This window comes from Thermobia domestica, chromosome 1, assembly GCF_964235325.1.
Source record: "Thermobia domestica chromosome 1, izTheDome1.hap1.1, whole genome shotgun sequence".
In the NCBI taxonomy this organism is placed as follows: Eukaryota; Metazoa; Arthropoda; class Insecta; order Zygentoma; family Lepismatidae; genus Thermobia; species Thermobia domestica.
The window spans coordinates 16,443,907-16,466,050 of NC_137454.1; the positions used below are offsets into that span (position 1 = coordinate 16,443,907).

Sequence of the window (22,144 nt, forward strand, 5' to 3'; positions counted from 1 at the left end):
TTCTAACCCATGCTGATACTAACCTCCAACATAAGTGAAAGCAACACAGAACTATACACAAAGGATCACACTTCACTGAACACAAGAACACTGTCCGGTTCGGCTTCTTTATGTGTCTCTCAAGATGTGTCCGGTTCAGCTATCTGTGTTATAAATAACTATCCCGGGAGGGAGGGTACTAATAAGACTACTTTGTTTTACAAGCGAAAATGACAAACTTCCTTGTATGGGGGGGGGGTAAGTTGATAGGTCTGTAGCTACGAACTCCCTAAGACCATGACATGAGTCGTGGTCCCCAGAATGAATGAGTTGCAAATGTAGGTTGTATTATGCTATGTAAGTTTTACTTACTTTAGCTTGTTCATTTAAAAAAATAAATAAAAAGAAACAATGAATAAGTAAGGAAACCTTGAGTGCACTTTTACATCTTATTAAATAAATAGGTTAATTTATTGTTCAGATTTTTCTAAATGAAGATGAGAAAAGGAAGGCTGCAAACTGATTCAAAGTGCCTCTGTCATCCCTTCCCAGAAATGCTTCAAATCGCCAAATTCTAGTTCACTGTTGTGGCAGTTAGCAACACTATTAGGATTGCACGTTCGTTTGAAGTGTGTTGGTTGCGAATTTCAAGGTCATAGCTCATGCTATCCCTCGTGCCCTGTAAGACTTTCACGTTTTGTACTAATATATTAGTAGACAGTCTATTAAAGTATATGTATTCTTGGGAGGGCAATTGCCCTCTCCTGCCATTTAAGTGGTGCTCCTGATGAAATTTAATGAAAATTCGCTTTGAAATTGAACAAAACATAACAGATCTTGTACTTAAGTTTCATGTCTATATTATTATTATTATAATTATCATGTCTATAATTGCCGGGAGAGCGATCTTCGATAAGGCAAAAAGCAACCGCAGAAGAAGAAGAAGAAGAAGTAGAATTACATTATTCTGTGTTTTATTAAAATCTGACAGTATTTTTGATTGCAAGTATCAAGTTGCAGCTTGATCGTGCTTGTAAGTCATTTTATTAACACTAGCAATATAAAATAAACTGAAAGTATCAAGGTCAATTCTAAATTGGTATTAAATTTGTAGTCATAATGGCTGCTGAAGAGTCTATTAAGTTGGAATTGATGTGCAAAGAAGAAATCGACAGTGCTTTTCCTCAGGAAGATCCACTCGAAGGGAAAGGGTGGACATACGAACTGATGACAGAGAACAAAGAATTAATATTTACATCGGAAGGAGAGCAAACAATGGAGAAGGATGTAGCAATGTATTCTTTGGATGTGAAATTGAACATCGATACGGTGAAATCAGAATTTCCAGTAGAAGATCCTGTATTTGAAAGTAATAAAAAACTAGCGGTTGAGGAGGCTTGCGCCTCGAACTCTAATGATTACAAACAATTAACAACAAAGAGTTTAGTTGAGCGAGAAAGGTAATGTTATATTTTCTATATATTAACTGGTTTAGGTTAATAATGCAGTTACATGGGTTCGGAAATTTTATAGGTATAAAAAGCAATGGCGGTACTAGGCGAAAAATAGTAAAGTATGGGAGATATCTCGAACGTAAATTAATAAACTACAGTTTGGGAGTGGCGTGGTACACATAAACAAGGTGTACACAAAAACACAAGTGATCGATACCACACATACAAATCTTTGGATAGCATTTAGTATCTCCCCAATTCTTTTGATGGTTCCAGAACCGGAATTTTTTAAATTGTTATAAAGGTAGAAGTACAAGGGCCCTAGGGGCTTCTAACTCCCTTCGCTCGCTGTCCCTAGTACAGCTGTATTTTGTAAAGTGTGTAACATTGTTTTAAATCTTATATGTGCAAGATTGGGGGAGGTACTAAACACTAGCCAAATTTTTCATAGGTGCCTTGCATTCAGGAAAAAAAAATTGTACCGTCACCATCTCAGATATTGATGAAACTTTTTTTATAGCAACTAGACATGTTTTTAAGAGACCCCTTTTTTTTGTTTTGTCCAAAAAGAAAAAAAATTCTCCCCAAGTAATAGGCCATCAAAGACGGGGAGTACAATTTATGAATTGTAGAAGACATGGAAAATGGTCAGCTTCCGAATCCCACCATTCGCCTATGGAGACAGAGTATTGATGCGTAAATTCCCGGGAAGATATTTTTCGGGGATATTCCCGAGAAGATTCCCAAAATTGGGAATTTATGTTTAATCAGAAAGAAAATAGCATTCCATTAGTATATTATGATTTCAAAGTTGAATTAATTTTTATATCTCAGCATATTATTACTGTTTTCCACAGAGGATTCTTTAAAATCTATATATTCTGAACGGTACTGTGTTACTTTATTAACACTTTATTATATTTAAAGAGTACGCATAAATGTATATTTATTTACAATATGTTCTATAAATTAAATATGTGTGAAAAATTATATAGAAAGACCAAATACTTTTAAGCCACTAAACAGTTTAAATTTATATGTAAGTGGATTTGATCAACTTGACTCTATTACTGATATTACAAACACATTAAATTTATAAATGTTACAAAGCAATTAGATTGGATAAATGCTAGAAGATACATGTCTCATCAATTTATCAACATTTGCGCATACACACGTTAATTCACATGTAAATGAAGTCCGAGTACCTCTTCGGAAATTCGAGTCAGAGAGAGGAGACAGACCGACGTCTATTACTAATGGTGGTTCAAAAGTACTTCATCTCTATTTCTACATAATTCTAAATTACTCTACAAAATGGTAACTTTTCATCATTTGTAAATTAGTACTTTGCTAATTTTGGCTGTTCTTTAGCATTGGGGGCCAGCTTTTGCACCAACTTTTTTGCGATATTGTATTCCGATGCGGTTGTTTTATGGATTCATACGTTAAATTACGTTACCAGAATTAAATTCAGACAGCATTGCAGAGCGAGCGTTAGCGAAAAATGAAATCTTTGAGTCTTACGTCCCATGGTTATACCGGTTAGGCTAAAGGAAACGGTGATGATGAGTGATAGATGTAATGGTGGAATGAAAAATGAGAAAACCCACGTACACGGTGTTTGTCCACCACAAAGTTCACTGGGCGGGGGTTGGGATCGAACCCGGGACCCCAAGTACCTGAGGTGAACGCTCTAGCAAAGCCACCGCGGCCCTGAGTGCTAGCGAATGAAGGCGAGTTAGAGCCCTGCATGGCACGTTGTTTTCTATCTTCGCTACCAACAATTCAGTTTCTTTTCTCACAGAAATCATTTTCACTTACCTTTCCGTTTTGTATAATTCCTCTGGTGCCCTAAAAAAAAAAATTGTGTTCGATACTTTCTTGACTACTTTAACATCACTATCAACTCATTTCTTCCGTAAATCATCCTACTTTTCGCTAGTTTTGGTTCCTCAATACTAAACAAGCACCTTACATTTTAGTTAAAATGGAAATGGAACTTAAAAACACATATTATTAGTTATATAAATTACCGTCAAACTATATTAAATTTTTTAACCTCCAAATTCTTTAAAACCCAGAAGTAAATCATAATATACTAAAATAAAGTAATTAGTTATATGGTTCTTATAATTTGGAAAATAAAGTAGAGAAATGGAAATAAATTCCTTCCCGGGAATTTATATGCCAGGGAAAAAACCGGGAATATTCCCACGGGAAATATTCCCACTGCCCATCACTAAGACAAAGTTATAATTCTTGTTGTGGTATGTACACTCATGTCCAGAATTATTGTCGCATGTCTACAAATATGTTGCAGGATTATAATTTGATAACAAATTTGCGAGGTATTTCTTATAATGTTAGTACGTGTATAATCGGCAAAGACATGTATGTGACAAATCTCATGTCAGAAGAACAGTAAAACGAAAATGATACTTCCTTGTCCAGTGGCGGCGAATGGACGTTAAAAGTGGGGGGCGCGACTTGACGGAAGGTTGTATAATTAATAGGATATCATTTTTTTTTGTTAAAATACCGTATATCGTATTTCATATTTTATTAAGTAAATTTACAAGACCAACTCAATTATGTACTAGCCTTTGTACTCTTAAGCAGACATTAGATTCCTTGATCAAGAACGTCTTAAAATTCAAAGCGACTGATTAATATATTGAATCCTTGTAACAAGTGAAAGTATGCGGAAATTGTTGTGTCGCAATAGGTTAATTTTTGGGTTATTTTCTTTGACAATTAAAACGCATTTTCTGCAGCTTTCTTAACTCCGCGGCAGGATAACCATCATGTACTGATGCAACGGCGAATATTATGTTCCACCATTTTTCCTACGAACCAGAAATACATGCAAAAACTTTACATTTCCAAATGAAACTATATACATAAATAAGGTACATAAAAAGTGGGGGGGCAACTGCCCTCCTAATCGCCGCCCTTACCTTGTCCATTTAGCAACAGTTTGTTTTACTCTTTCTGAGTTGCAAAAGAGCCGGCTTTTTTGAATCGATGGTTTTTTGCACATAAAAAGCCGGCCATTTTGAAAAAAAAAACGAGTGTTTTAGAAATTTTGGCTTTTTTCATTTTCAGGATTTTTCTATTTAAATAGGTTTCTTATAGTATACTCTAAAGTTAAATAAGATTTCATGACCTAAATGCTATATTTCCCTCTGGAATTCACCATCATGATGGATGGAACACATGTTTTATGAATTGAAGTAAACATAAAGTACGTAGTATTTGAGGGACCTGATATTTAACTTTATTTTAGCTTCTGAGTTATTGACATTTTTTTTTCTTTTCTACATCATTTTTTTAGTCATCCGTGTTTCATTTCCTAGAGTTAGTAGGCCTACTCAAGCTTCTACCACATAAGTTAAACCTTTGTTTTTCAGTATATTTACGTATGTGATTAATGAATGAAAAATTTGTTCGAAATATTCATACAATGTATATGAAAGCTAAAACTTGTTGCTACTTATTTATGTATCTTTTTTAAAAAAGTACTTTTTTTGTGTATAAGAAGTTAAAAAATTATTGCATATATATATTGGTTAATCCTTTGGAATTCATAATGTAAATATGTTAATTTTTAAAAAATCTTTTCGAAATTCATGGTTTATTTTAGAGTTTCTATGTTATTATCTACATCAACCACTAATCAATTGAATTCTTGTGCAGTAGATAAGCGAAACAAAGTTTGCTTTATCAATTTAAAGCAAAATTCTGAAAAAAGCCCAAAATTTCCCAAACAAAAAAGCAAAACAAAAATCCGAGTTTTTCTTTCCAAAAATGCCGAGTATTTTCCGAGTCCTTGCATCTCTACTACAAATACACATTTCCCGGTTATATACATAGTGCCAGTATTAAAAGTACACTGCAAAATCATTATCAAATTGTGTTCTTACAAGAAGACTATTGTAGATATGCGACAATCATTTTGGACATGAGTGTAGATAGGGATATAAATAAACTATATTTTATTCTAGTTTGGTTTGCGCATGCGTACTTTTCAGTGTCTTTTTGATGAAAATAATAAAAAACAGTCAGGAGAACCTTTTATTCTTCATTTAATGAATGTGAACCATATACATCATCAAATCATTGCACTTTTATTGTTTCCAGTGTTGCTAACTGTGACATCAAAGTTAACGAAACTTCGCTCACTTTAAAAGACTGTAGTTCACTCATGAAACATTGGTCGAGAATGGTATTTGGAGTGTTTATTATTCATGTAAAGTGGGAACTATCTGACAAAATCTCAGAATTTTAAAAGATTGTGTTTTCGAGAAAATGGCGCCCACAAATGGCGATTTTTGAAAATTTTACAATTTCTTGAATTTTTTGCTACAAAACTGTTGCATAGAGAAGCAATATCTTTTTCTGTGGAAAGCGGGTAATTAGGTCTTACCAAAAGTGAAAACAGAATTTTAAAATTCAAACCGAAAGTGCTCGGAAAAAATTCGCAAACTTCTACTTTTCAAATAAATTAACTTTAATTTGTTAAATTATGTACAAAAAGATGCACATGCGCAAACAAAATTATAATAAAATAGAGTTTACTTATATCCGTTTGTACATACCACAACAAGAATTATAATTCTACCTGTCTTCATAGCCAGGAGGCGCGGTGCCTCAGCGGTAAAGCGTTCACCTACGGTGCTTGGGGTTCCTGGTTTGATCGCAGCTCGCGCCGTGTGGACTTTGAGTTGGACAAACACCGCGTTTGTGGGTTTTCTCGGGATTATCCCGCTCCCTCGCACTTTCTTCATTTTACCATTTCACTCATCTCTCATCATCACCTTCTCCTTTAGACTCACCGGCATAAACGTAGGACGTAAAACTTAAAGATTTCGTTTCATTTCTTCTCCATAGCCGAATGATGAAGCTCAGAAGTTGACCATTTTCCATGTCTTCTATAGTTCATAAATTCTGCTCCCCGTCTTTGATAGCCCATTACTTCGGGAGAAATTTTTTTTCGACACAACGAAAAAATATGGGTCTCTTAAAAACGTCTAGTTGCTATATATATAAAAAAAAAAAAAAAGTTGCAACAATATCTGAGATGGTGATGGTGCATGCTCTGACAATTGAAATTGAAGGCACCCATAGCTTGTATCTCGATGGAGTAGCGATTACTTAATGATTTGTTACATATTTGTTACTAATTTTTGTACATATAACAAGTCGGGTGCTCAACGATATTGTTCCATATATAGAGTCTTCTGTAAACAACAGGTAGCCTGTCTGAAGGCGTCCGAAATTCAAATGTGAAATGTGTTGTACTGAAATATATATATATATATTTATATCGACACTTGTAATTCTTCCCGCGATTTATGCCGAATTCGCCCAACCTCAATTTGCGGAATGTTTTAAAGACATGAACAAAACAGAAGATAAGAGATAATTCTAATCAAAAAAGGGTGCAGGTTTATTGTAAAAACTAGTTCGAAAACTCCTTACATATCTGCTTCTTTTTCAGGAATGCGGCTTTATTTATTTCCAGGGCCGGTGGCTCAGTGGTAGAGCTTTCATCTCTGGTGCATATAGTCCTTGGTTTGATCCCAGCTCGCGCCAAGCGAAATTTGCAGTGGTAGACAAACACTCATGCGAGTCTTCTCGTGGTTCTCCCACTTTCTTCATTCCTATTTCATTGATTTCTCAAAATCACCGTGTACGCAGCCTAGCCGGCATAAATGTGGTAGGCCAGACTTAAGATTTTGTTTTAATTGTTCTGTATAGCATTATGTAAGCAGAAAGTTCTACCAAATTTTGAAACATTTCTTATATTATCAGGTTAGGTTTGAAGTTTTTATTTGTTTTAACAGAGCATGCACGAAACGAGGTACTCCATTGCTTCTTGAGGCTTTACTGCTGTACTGCCGGACCACGGAAATATCGAAGAAATAAAAGAAATATTATTTAGTTCTTCACGCAAAATACTAGGTTGTGATCCCAGCTCACTTGATAGTCATTATTATTTGAAATTCAGTGTGGACGTATCGTATAAAAACAAGTACATTAAACAGAGACCAACTTGTGCTAGGTGGGTACTAAAAAGGATCAATGCTATCTAACCGAATCAGTAACTTTAACTATCCTTCTCACCTAACTCTCACTCATTCTTTCTCACTAATCAAAATAAATTCTCCAACTCGGCTGCTAAATTTTCTAAAATTACTTCGGCGATATGGCAGTTAAGGTCTACTTGCGCACTGTCTTCAAGTGGACTCAGCATAAAGACGGTGTATACTAATAGCATGAACACTACACTGCGTAAAACACGTATCAATTTGTTAGCCACTAAAAAGCACAAATGCCATCTAAGCGATTCATGAAAACCGGGCGGTACTGAGGGGTTGCGTCCGTAGGCGCGTCAACGTCGGGAGATATACTCATAAACGGGGATAGTGTAAAAGAACAGTTAGCCCTATATATACACAATACTTTCACCATATCCCAGAATTCATTTCAGTGTACTGTGAACTGACAGTAATCACTTATATTCAAACTCTCATTCCTTCATGAAAAATATTTTACATCGCATTATTCCTATAAATTTCCTATTTCGTAGGACCGCCTGTTCGAGTAAACCCGATAGTAATAAAAGAACGCTAAAAAAATAGTGGTTGAGGAGACTTGCGCGTCCTACTTTGATGACTACAAACAATTGACAAAAAATAGTTTAGTTCCACGACAAAGTTAATGCTATATTTTCTGTATAGTAATTGGTACAGATTGATAATGCAGTTACATAGTTTCGGAAATTTTACAGGTAAAAAGGAATATTTCGCGAGAAACAGTTACGTATGAAACATAGCTCGAACGTAAATTAGTAATCTACAGTTTGGAAGTGGCACGGCACATATTGAATAGCTGCACACAGAAACACATCTGATCGATACCATACACAACATAGGAATCGTATAAAGATACCACACATACTTTATCAGACTATCCGGATGAAGTTGTGATTACTTTATTATTGACTACATATTTGCCACTAATTCTTATACGTATTGCAATTTGGGTGCTCAACGATAGTGTTCTACATATAGAGCCTTCTGTAAAAGTACAATTAGCCTGACTGAAGCCATCCGAAAATTTTCCAAATTCAAACGTGAAATATGGGGAAAAAAATATGGATATTTGTGATTTTACGCTCAATTTATATCGAATTCGCCCAGCCACACCTTTCCGGAGGGCTTGCAAAGACATTAGCAAACAGAAGATAGGAGGTAATTCTTATATATATATATATATATATATAATATATATATATATATATAATATAAAGGTGCACATTCATTCTAAGCATTCGTGCATAAATTCCTTGCATATTTACTTCCTTTCACGAATTCGGCTTGAGTATTTTTGGGGCCACGGTGGCTCACCGGTAGAGCGTTTATATCTAATGCATGGGATCTTTGGTTCAATCCCAGCTCTCGCCAAGCGAACTACCTGGTGTAAAAAATCGAGATCGTGGGTTTCCTCGTGGTTCTCTCGTTCCCCTCCACTGTCTTCATTCCCATTTCATTTATTTCTCAGCATCACTGCCTCCTTTAACCTAGCCGACATGTATGTGGTACATAAAACAAAAGATTTTTTTTCTGTATATTCAATAATTTTTGGGGTGCAGTCTGCATTCGTCTATAATAGCTTCACCCAAGAGGCTGCAGTGTACGTACACAATAAGAGCTAGTGTGCAAATAACACAAACCAACTTGTGCTATGTTGCCGGTAAAAGCACAAATGCTATCTACGTCAGTCAGGGCAGGGGCGCAGCATCTTCACCCAAGTGGAAACGAAGAAATATGTTGATTGGAAACAGGTGCGTCACCGAAATTGAGCATACCTGTAAATGAGGATAACACCAAACAATGTATATGACATGATATTAACTTTCCTTACATGTTGAATTATGCATTTGTATACCACTAAAGACGGTATAGGTAACACCCTGATAAATTTTCACTGCTTAGTACATGTGTTTCACAATAACACACTACTAACGTAAATTTCGCAATCATGTTGAACCCATAACTCTCGGATATTTCTATAGTTGCCCGCCAAGAGTTACCAGTTTTCCTTCAGAAACTACATTTCACTTATAATCGCTACCAACATTTTTGTGAACGAACCCGTGTGTAACACGTTCGGCAATCATTAATTTATTTCTACGTAGATAGGCATCTCGCTGACAAGAACAAAATATATTTAGGATCTTTAGACACTAGTCTAATATTATTACGAATTTGCTATGTAAATTTACAATTCTCTAATTTTTACAATAAATCTGCACTAGTGAATGTATTCGTGTTGGTTGCTCTGCTATGGAAATTTGCACCTTAGGGTTTGTATAGTTTCAAATACTCTTATCGAAGACTCCATAATTTAGAACAAATTATAGGCTCTACGTAATATATTTGGTTTATCTTAATATGACTTGACACTCTGTGAAATGGTACTATGCAGGTAAGGTGATTGAAAGGGGAGAGATGTAAAAATATGGAAAAGGTACACTATCAGTGTCGAATTCGTGATCTTAAGGTTCACTAATCTATTTTGTGGCAGATCCAATAACATTAAGTCCAAGGTACGTCAGGAACACTTGTCAGCTTCCTAGTAGTAGGTCGTTAAGTTTTAATTTACTTAGTTGTAGTAGGAATAATGATAATTATTATTATTATAATTAGACAATGGTCGTACTACCGGATTGGACACGAAAAACGCAAAAACGTTGCTCATCTTTGTTTATTCTCATCGTTTTTTACTTCAAAAGATTGTGTTTAAACCTTCAACTTTCCGCGCAACTACTGGAGTTTGAATTGGTACATGATTAAATAACAGTTTGTTCAATACTGTAATAATTTCTAGCGAAACGAGTGCATTAGAATTTCCTTAGTTTGAATCACTCTTTAAACAAGGCATACAGGAAATATAGCTGCAAAATATGTGTTCATAAATGTACTCTTTTGAGTAAACCAGGAAAATACAACATATAGTTTATTTCACTGGTATAATAAAAAGCTAAACAATCCTAGAGATACTCTCCCTCTTTAACATTAACAGTGGCACCAAGAATCCGCACAATTTTGAAATATAATTTAAACAGAAAAAGTATGAAATAGTTCCAGAATTACATCTAGTTTCATACTTACAGTCTTTTACATTTTTAAAAATAATAACTCATTTTACTTGTTTTATAGGGATAACATGATTGAATATTGTACCCTGTATTCTTAGAGAATATCCGCCATTAGTAGACCAAAATTTATTACTTTACAAATAGAACGATTGGGATTTTTTAATTCATCATACCTAGGGCATTCTTACACTTTTCTAAATTCTAGAAAATAATTTAATTTATTTAACTCGTCGTGTATTGATAACATGACTTGAAATGAAACACTTCCACGGTAGCTTCTCAGAACAGCGTAAATAAGAGGCCAAATTTAAAATAAGTGAAAAATACAAGGAATTGAGGTTTAAAGCCCTGACACAGCAGTTGCGTCAATGGGCGTTTAAAGATTAAGAAGGCAGGCGACCAGTAGAACGTAACACAAAGAAAATAAACTACATGTTCTGTGAACGGAGATCCGTAAAATCCCGATTTTTTTCTTCGGAATTGAACATTTGGGCGGATCGAAATTAGGAAAGTTCCCGAAATTTGATCTAGCAATTGAATATAGATGGCAAGCAATACCTAAGAGTGTAAAAATGCAATATATATATGCTTAATTAGATTTATGTATCAAACAAAATAAACCTTTTAAACATGTTTTTTTTTTGTTTAAATCTAAGTACTTTGTTTTTAACGTTAAAAGCGTTATAAACATAAGAAACGTTCTTTTTTTTAACGTCTTTTTTTCAACCCTGGTGTTTGGTCTACCTTACAGTAACATGTTCGATTGTATTTGATATTTAACATAGGATTTAAACGAACGATGTTCCTTTGTTTAATTCTCTTGTTTCTTTCCTTATTTTAGACGTCGGAACATGTTATTTCATTTTCTCTTCTTTAGTTGAATTTTCCCAGTCTATTTGCCACTTTCTTTCGACGATTGCATCTGGCTCTACTTTACTAATCAGAATTTTTCCAATTGTTTCTAAAGTTTTTGCTAGTTCTTTGTTTTTAATTCAGTTTTTAATTACTTGTCATAGTACAGCTAACGACTAAAGTTTGTAAAGATTGAAGCTTCAATACATAGTAGTTCCCTTCTCCAGTAGAATAGTTCCAGTGTACGCCGGATAGCTAGACTTTCAACATGATAGTACAGACATACCCCTAAACATGCCATGCCAGGATATTCCTATATTTGGAGCAAGAAAAATGAATAGTTCAGCATCGCTTAGAGAACCACGAGATAGGTAGGAGAAATGCCATTCACATTGACTTCTAAAAGAAAAAAATAATGAAAAGGAAACGAATATAATAATATGCACCGTACAGAGGCAGTGAAAGTATAAACATCGATGAAATTTTAACGCTTAAGGATAAACAGTTTGCGCTTTCCTTTGCTTCTTTTCTCTGTCTTGCTTTTTTATCATTATAGAAATGGTTGATAAGTTAAGCAATGATTGATATTCCTTCATCAACTCCTTATTCTTTGTTGTAAAATTCTTTATCTTGATCAGTTTTAATTGCTAGAGTTTCTAACTTTAATGCTGATTCAAACGCTTTTCTAACACACTTTCCGCTCTTACCTTTAACAGGAATAGTTGCCGCATATTTAGAGACATCAATTATCGTAAGTAAATATTTATAACCTTTGTTTACTTAAGAAATATCAGGGACCGCGGTGGGTCAGTGGTAGAGCCCTCATTTCTGGTGCTTGGGGTCGTGGGTTGGATCCCAGCCCCCGCCAAGTGAACTTTGTGGTGGTTAAACGCCGTGTGCATGGGTTTCCTCGGGGTTCTTCCGTTTCCTCCCACTTTCTTCATTTCACCATTTCATTCGTTTTTCATCATAACCGTCTCCTTTAGCCTAACCGGCAGAATCGTGGGAAGTAAAACTCAAAGATTTCATTTTTTTTATTTTAGAAATACTTTCTTAACACAACTATCCATTTCCACCAGATCAGTTTGCCATAAATCATCAATACCCTTTTGAACAACATTGAATATCGTAGTTTTCTCTTACTGGTTTTTGGATTTCTTCTATAATGTCTTCTTTAACACCTTTACCTCTTTCTAGCCAACTTTCTTTTTTACGAATGGAGTTTTATTAATTTCACATACATTACACGAACCACTCTTTATATATGTTCCATTTTTGTTTGTTCTATTCTAATGGTATGTTTATTCGTATCTGTTTATTTCTTACACGTAACACAAAATATCACCATTACTATTTATTATATAAAAAATCATTAGAGTTCTCTTGATACATAGATAGTAACATACGATAATTTTCTTTCTTCTGTAGCTTAATATTTATCTGTTTGGACCAATTACATCAACCTTTTTAATGTTAGTAAAAAAATTTTCAACTAGAGTTTTGTTTAGAAACCTATTTAGAAAGTATCTATCCAGACTTGATTCTATATGCATTATTTTTTCCATTATAAAGAAATTTATAACTGTGAAATATATTAAATATTCTAGAAATTAGATCCTCAACATTTTTAGTTCTTAATCGATATAATAAACTGAGTTTCTTTTCTCTGCATAATTAATTTAAAAGTACGTGTCTTCGTAGTTTCAAATTATGTTTTTGTAACGAGCTTCCCAGTCTTAATACCATATTTCTTTACAAATGGGTCCCAAAATGTCTTTTAATACATCATGAAATATTTATTGATCTTTATTATCTTTATCTTTATTATAATTGATCTTTATTATTACCTTGTATTGTTTTAAGGTGTCCTATGCTAACATGACCTAAATTCTTTAATAGTTCCAATTGCCTTTCTCTAATGTTATTATTTTTAAAATCATCTTTCCTATCTATAGCATTACCAAACATACCCGAACATTGTTAGAAAGCATTAATGGTTGTCACTGCACCAGTAGTCATCATTTACGCACAAAAATCCTTAAAATAAAAAAAAAAAAAACACATGAGATTGAAGGTCAGATATAAGCTGCTTGCTTCGTTGCACTTTTTCTCACAATATCACATGACGTGCAACAACAGAACCCTCGTTGGAGGAATGTTTTGGGGGAAAGTAGCGAAAGGTGTGATGGAACAACGTGCAGGACAGTTTCACTTGTGCAAAAGCATAAGCGAATCAGTTTATTTAGCACTTATCAATTGCGGTACTATACTTTTTATTAATCTGAGTGATTTATCCTTAGATCTAATATTCCTGTAATATGTTTCTCGTGCCACATTTTATATCTACGAGCAATTTTATGAGTTAATATGTGTGGTGACTACTGGATCGCACTGTACCTATTTGTGCTAGGGTTCACTACACCTGACGACTACTGAATCATACTTTGTAAATTAAATGAACCAGTAGTGGTCACGGGGATAAACACTGTCAACACAATTTTCTCTCGCTTATTTAAAACTTTGGATCTTGCTAGTTACACCCAGAGTTTGAAATTTTAGGGTGCAGAGGGGCAATTCTCCATTAAATGTTTTTAGAAGAAATTTCCTCGCATTAAAAATCTACTAGAAAGGAGACTAAACTGAAGTAATGTCAGAAATTTGCAATATAGTGACAGTAATTCATATCTATTTAATGTGAGCGGTAGTTGTTTTTGCTCTCCAGCCAGTCTTGTTACACTCCGTTTGTAATGATTTCACACTGTGATTACACCCTGATGTTGCGTATCATGAGATGGGACGTAGCCAGGAGTTTCATCGTGAGGTTTAGTCCCCCGAAAAAATACTACATACAGAAGATTAGTTAGTAATTTTCTCATTAATTTAAAAGTGGCAAGAGTTAAAACGCTGTGAGATATTTTGATCGAACAATAGATATTTTCAAATATCAAAAGATCGATATCGAAATTTTTACTCTATATTTTTTACATTTCTGCATTTTCGATTTTCTTTGTTTTGATTTCGATGTATGAACAGGTTTCAATACTTTGTCGATATCGATTATTGATATCTAAATTCGGATATCAAAAAGTCCTATCGATATTTTTTGTTCAATATATAGTTTGTTGGTTAAGAGAGAATCATCGTTGTCCTGTGTGCAGGAATATTTTAAGGGAAAATAGTGATAATTTAACGGTTAATGAAATAGGCAGAAACCATAGTGATGGTGACATACGAGAGACCTTATAGATGTAGTAGAGCAATATTATGAACAATGGGAAAAATGAATAAGTTTTATATAAAATAATTTGTGAACCTTTTGAAATATTCCCATTAGAGCTGAATCTGCAACATATTCTAATAAACGTAAGGATTTTGGCAGGTAGTATGAATATTAGCTGTTTATTAATGCTAGGCAAAATTTTTATCTATGATAAATAAGAGAAGTATTATAGTACTGTAAAAACAATGTAACAAAATGAAACCAAATGAAATGGCTAAAGATGTAGAAGATGAAATATAGTAAGCATACTGTAGTGGAATTAAGCAAAATATGCAAAGAAAGAGGTTCAAAAAGAAATTCCCAGCTAAGAGGAATAGAACTTATTTATTTGTTTATTTATGAGACAAAGTTGATATTAAAACATTTAAGGAAACCAAAAGATTCAGAACATATTCCCATTTAAAGAAGAGAGCTTTGAAGAACCGAAACCTAAAAGATTAAATAAAAGGAAAGCTATAAAAATGTTTCCATTAAACAAAAAGGAAAGTAAAAACTGAATCAGTAGCATTTAATATAAATTCCAAGATTCAGCATTTAAATCAAGATTAGAAATATGGAAATTTTAAACACATTATTAAGCCCATGATGATTTAAAACAATATATTACTTCAACGTCAAAACTTTTAATAAATACACCAAATATATGAGCTTAAAAAAACATGATTCGTTAAAGGTTAATATTTTAATAAACTGTAAATATAAGAAAGGAAGGGAAATGAAAACCTTACTTTCACAAAAACTATACAAGTCAACCAATTTAAAGAAATACAAAGAGCAAGAATGAATGAGTTACAAGCTAGACTTTCTGGTTGGGTGTTATGAATATTAACTATACAGAATTAGCACTTAATAAATATGCACCATATACAGGCTCATCATACATAGAACTACCAAGTAAAATGTTTTTTAAAAAACAAGCTATTACTTACGTAAAAACCAAAGGTGAAAAATGTTTCTTATATTCAGTTGCTTCTGCATTACATCCTGTTGAAAAAGATCCACAAAGAATATGAAAATATATGCATGTTCTTATATCCTTGAAAGAAAAATTAAAAATATTGATTTTCGGTAAAAGTAAAGCATTGCAAAAGTAGAAAGAAGACTTGATGTGTCCATCAACATACAACAAAAAATATATGTGTACATTTTATATCATAGTCAAAGCAAAAAATAAAATAAAATAAACCACATTATTGTTGGATTAAAAGCTTAAGAACATTTATTAGACAAATGACTAAATGGAGAGCTTGAAAATATTTCTGATAGATGTTTTTTATACTTTTACTCACAATATGCATTAGATAAACATGAGAAAGATTGATCTAGTTCCGAAGCTGTTAAAATAGAAATCCCAAAAGAAGACACATGTGTTGAATTAAATAACTATCAATATACAATCAAAATATCATTTGTTATTTATACTGATTTTGGAAATTTACTGCGTAAAGTTATGGGTTGTAAAGAGTGTTATCCAAAAAACAGATCGTATACGACAACTTATCAACAGCATAAGCCATTCGGATTCGGTTATTATGTTGTAAAAAGTGATGGGACTATAATAAATTCTGTTGCATATAGTGGTAAAGATGCCACTAAGAAATTTATGGTTAAGTTAACGATAGGAGCCAAAAAAATATCAAACATATATTAAAAAAATAAGAAATTACTTTTAATACGTAAACATATAAAATAATTCAATAAATCGAAACACACTTGTTACTGCAAAGTAGAATATACTGAAAAACTCATGTAGTAAAAGGTCAAGATCAGTTAACTGAAAAATTTGTAGCTGCATTTTGTAATAATAGTAATTCAAAACTACCTGAGTTTGTGTCAGTAATTATATATAGCAGGGTATGGTTTCCGCTAAATTATGAGCTAGGATGTAATAAATAAAAATAATACCTGATAATGAACAGCGTTATATATCATTCAGTACAAAAGTTGGAACTATCCATTTAAAATTTATAGATTCATTTAAATTTATGACATGTAGTTTAGGCAAAGTGTCATCAAACCTAACAAGAGAACAAATGATTCGTAAAGAATGCTCATATCATGATGAAGGACAATTTAAACTTCAATAAGAAAATACGGGAAGGTAATTTCAGAGCAACATTGCCATAAAATAGGTCTTATGTGTAGCTACTGAGCAGAATTGCCATATTATGGTCAAATATTATAAGAATACTTTCAGTAATTAGCAGCAGTTTTGCTGAAATATTTTCTTAGAGCAAGAAACTACAAGTAAAACCAAAAAATAACTTTCGGCGGAACGTAGAAAATAGAGCTTTTACAATACTAAATTTGACTGCCCCTGTTGACGAAGATAAATATCTAAACAAGCGACTCGTGAAGCATGTATACGAATATTGTATAAGAGATAATATACCAATTATGTGATCTCTGAAATTACAATTCGTACGGATAACGCAATAGAATGGAATGCTGCTTGAGAGCAATAGTGCCAAATAAGGGGTTAAGATTGGAAAAAGTTTTGAAATGGAAAATTTCCACCAAGAGAGGCATTCTTCAAAATGCTTACGAAATCAGATATTAGCGATGAATAACATGAGGATCCAAAAAAAGTATGGGAAACATTTAAAATTAATAATCTACGAAAATATCATTATTTATGTGTAAACACTGATGTGTTGTTAGTAGATGTGTTTATGAATTTTAGAGAAACATGTTGTGACCTATTTTTGAACTCAAATAATTGACGAAAGGGAATCGATTAATTATTTTATTCAGTATATTCTACGAACATTGCCATTCTGCAGACGGAATATGGTCTCTAGTGCGTAATGAGATTTACCCTCTCGCCTTTGCGATACCTAGTTCTTGATAATCTAAAATTGTTCAACTAATACAAAGGACTATTGTTTCATTCCATGAAACAGTAGAGGTACTCACGCTCCAAATGGAGTCGAGAAGCCACCTTCCATGTCACTTGAAAACCTCAGCCAATCGCGGATGAATACATTTAACAGACCAAGATGGCGAAAACTATGACTTCGGAGTCGCACGACGATAATCTAAAGTGTTGGATGTCACAGCACCTTTATCCTCAGGCTTCAGGGCAGCGTGACTTTACCCCGGGCACCAGACTTAATGAACGGTGCGATATTTTATTAACCAGGTGTATAATTTAATTTCATACATTATCAAACGATGGACAAGTTTCTTTCTTCTGAGTCTATTCGGCCCTCTACAAACAGGGGTGTATCCTTAGAAATGAAACCACAGCCATGTGGTTCCACGAACACGAAGAACCACGATGTTTAAGTTTCACCCTAAATTGCTTTTACCGTGACAAGGCGAACGTAATCTTCCAATAATTACTTTATCGGCGCTGGGCCATTTAACTGTTATTATTTCATAGTATTCAGAATAGACATTTTAGTGTCTGGAAATAGAACCTAGAACTTCAGTAACGTAATACACGCAGCAGACGACTTAAAATAATTTTCGGCAAATAGTTAAATCCGTGAAAAGAGAGAGAAATTCAGGTTTGCGTGAAAAAAATGATCTGTTATAGAAATATTGCGCGTATAATTTTATTATCATTCTAAAATTTGCTTATTTAAAATTCGTATGTCAAAATTATCTGTTCATTTTGTACTTTTAGTTGGTATCTTTATATCAGTATGGAACCTTTTACTATTGAACATTAAAAGAATTGTTAGGAAAGCAATCTATAAACGTAGAAAAAATATTACTAGAAAAGCTAAATGCTAACAGCGAACGCTTAGGATATTCAGTAGGCGAATTTCAACAGTCCATAGCAGAACTAGCTAGGGAGTGTAAGAAAAATCGGGTTAAACTAGAAACCAGGCAAGATACTCTGAGTAGTGATATTACGGCAACCAATAATACGATTACGGAAGTTTTTCTTGAAATAGCTATCTTAACAGAACGTGTCGATTCAAGTACCGCAGAATGTCGAACGATATAGTTGATGTATGTGAATTCATTTAGACGATACAGATTAGTTTAAGCAGGCCAAGGAAATTCAACAACGCGAGGTTGACCTAATTAGGCAAGAAGTGCAAGGAGTAAAAAATCAATTTGAGGAAATAGAAGAACAATTGCGCACAGATAAGAAATGCGAAACTAAGTTTGCAAATGAATGCGCAAGAAAGTGTCACACATAAATTAGATGTATATGTAAAAAAAAAAAACTTTCGAAAAAAACAGCTGATGTAGGCTACGAAGTACAGACGCATAGGCAAATAATGATTTGAACAACGAATGTTCAGACGGGATTGAGCAAACGTTGGAAATGCAGAAATTAGAAAGAATGAATCGGGAATTATTTGCGCGTCAACAACGCATTGAACACAAAATTGAACAGTTACAGGTAAATACGCGTTGACTCCCGCGTAGGGAGAACAAGTTCAATAGAGTGTATCAAAATATATTTCACTCAGATTATGAAAGTAAGGGAACCGAATCCGATGTATCAGATTCCACCATTCAACAAATTCACTTGCTTAAACATTGTAAGCCTAAACATATTATTGAAATAAGGGACTTCCAGTATCTCTCTAAGTACGCAAAGCTCCCTGATAGTATAACTGGACGCTCGCACATTCAGGATTTAAAACAGAAAGTTGAGGTAGTTGGAATATATGAAGATGATTTAGCTCATATTATTCCGTGTCTCGTTGAACAAGTACCTGAAGAATGCGTTGCTAATTACGCGGCGAAATTTCAAACGTTTTGTCAATTCGAAAATTCATTAATCAATACCTTCGATTCAGATACCATTCTAGCTAATCAGATTGCTTCGTGCAGAAGCAGGTCTTTTTGACCAAGAAACCCACGAAGACGTTCGTAGTTTTCCCACGCAACAATATCAGTAGTTAAAGGATTTAAATCAGGGAAGCTCAACCGCTAAAATTATCACGAGCATTATTGATACATTACCGTGAAGGTACGCCTTGTCTCATAAAGCTTAACCGCACTCTTTTTTGCTATTTTGAGGCTAAAATTTTCTATTTTCTATTTTTCGGGTATCTTCGGGAAAAGCAAACGAGGTTCCAACCTCCAAGCCAACCTTTTTAATCTGGAAAATTTTTGCAGATGTGTTTTTCTTCTTTTAAATATAATAAGACTTGTTGCCAGATGTACAAAAAAGCAACACTGAAATACTTAATAATACAATATTTCGAATCCTTGTATTAATGTCAGGACGTGCGCGTTTGTCATTTAGCTCTCCATACGTAATGGAACATATCCGTAAAGGAATCTTTCCATAAGTAAAAGAATGCTCTAAGCTAAGACATAGAACATAATTATCCCCTAAGTACTAAAATAAATCTCAAACTTTAACTAACTAACTCTATGGCTTATGGAACCCGGAGGTTCAATGCCGCGTTCACAAAAGATCTCCACTGGCTTCTATCCTTAGATAACTGCATCCAGTTTCTACTTTTTATTCCGATCTCTGCGAGATCCATCTTAATATTGTCCTCCCTTCTTCGGCTAGGTCTTCCTAATGGTCGTTTTCTGATTGGTCTTCCAGTCAAGCGTTTCTACTTTCTTCCATTATAGCTACATGACCCGCCCACCTAAGCCTCCCGGACTTGACGACCCTAACAATGTTGGATAAACCATATAAATTATGTAGTTCCTCGTTATGAAGTTTCCGCCATTCCCCATTCCCGTTCCTCTTAGGTCCGAATATTCTTCTCAGGATCTTGTTCTCAAATAGAAATACTTTCAGTCTATGTTCTTCCCTCCGAGTAAGCGACCATGTTTCTCAACCATACAGAACAACAGGCATGATTATCGTTTTATATATTTTAAGCTTCAAATTCTTCGACATAATTCGCGGCGACAAGAGATTTCGAACCGAATAGTAACACGAATTCCCTGCCTTTAATCGACTTTTAATTTCTCCGTGAATATGATTTTCCTCTGTTAATATTGATCTTAAATATTTGAAACTATCCACTTTATCAAAAGTATTATTTAATATTTTAACGCATGCATAATTTGCTGTATTTCGGTCCCGAAGCACTTCCATGTATTTAGTTTTCCCTTGATTTACTTGTAAACCCATGTCCCTGCAAGCGTTTAATAATATCTCTGCATTTCTTTCTATTGTTCTCCTATCATCCCTTATTAAATTTTGATCATAAGCATATGGCATAACCTAGTGAAAAACGTTCAACTGTAGGCCCTGGTTGCCTTTGATTTTCCTTATTGCGTATTCCAAAACGAAGTTAAATAATAATGGCGACAACGCATCTCCTTGTTTCAGGCCATTTTCGACGTGAAAGTTCGTGGACAAAAATTTTCCTACCCGGACTTTACTTTGGGATTCATTTTAACATATCTTAATTAATCTAATTAGCTTTTTCGGTATTCCAAGTTCCGTAAGAACGCTGTATAATGTTTCTCTCCTAATCGAGTCGTACTCCTTTCTAAAATCAATAAATAGTTGATGTACCGGGGTATTGTATTCCCGCTTTTTTTCGAGTATTTGGCCAATGGTAAATATTTGGTCGATAGTTGGTCGATTTCGTCTAAATCCACACTGATAATCTCCAATATTCTCATCTGCGTATGGGGTCAGTCTTGCTAATAGAATATTTGAAAGGACTTTATAGGATGTTGACAGAAAAGAAATGCCTCGATAATTATTACAGTCAGTTTTGTCGCCTTTCTTGTGAATTGGAACAATGATAGATTCTTTCCATCTTGTGGCAATTCTTCCTTGTTCCAGATAAGGACAATGAGTTTGTGTATCTTATTCCACAATTTTTCGCCACCAGCTAAAATGAACTCAGCCGGAATTTCATCTACACCCGGAGATTTGTGTTTCTTTAATTTCTTTAAAACTCAAAGTAAAACAAATATAGCGTTTGCAACGTATACGAATGTCGTTGTCTTGTAAACCCGTTATACTCGTGCATCGCTAGAAGCATGTTAGGAAGAGTGCTTGTGTTAACTCAGTGGTAAGCCTTTGGATTTCAAATCGTAAGGTTGCGAGTTCGATTCCTATGTGGATCAATGCTTTTTTGTATGTAATTCTATTTTCTGCAATGAATGAAAATGCATATAAAATAATTACATTAATATACATCATATATATATATATATATATATATATATATATATATATATATATATATATATATATATATAAAATAGTCGTTGCAGAACATTAATTATGATTAAAATGTAACATCTGAAATAAACGTTCATGTACGTTGGTATTTCTTACGTGAATGTTAAATACAAATTATGAAAATATCATAGCAATAAATAAGTTTTATAGTGTATTTATTTGGAATTATTTATCAATATTCGGGGGTTAGTTATCAAAATTCTGATTACAGCAAGTGATTTACGTTCTCGAAAGGTAAAGAGAATATGCGGGTATAAACATAAATTATA

The 22,144-nt window shown here is 33.8% G+C and overlaps 1 protein-coding gene across 2 annotated transcripts in view; it reads left to right on the forward strand.

Moving 5' to 3' along the window:
• The first annotated feature begins 937 nt into the window (after positions 1 to 937).
• Positions 938 to 22,144, forward strand: part of LOC145683558 (uncharacterized) — a 40,117-nt gene continuing 18,910 nt past the window's right edge. The window contains exons 1-2 of one of the 2 annotated variants that reach the window (XM_081754917.1): positions 938 to 1,439; positions 12,171 to 12,205. In XM_081754917.1, coding sequence (XP_081611043.1) covers positions 1,099 to 1,439; positions 12,171 to 12,205 — 376 coding nt within the window. In that variant the 5' untranslated portion in view covers positions 938 to 1,098. The remainder of the gene's footprint in view (positions 1,440 to 12,170; positions 12,206 to 22,144) is intronic. The other variant, XM_081754910.1, reaches the window with a different exon arrangement.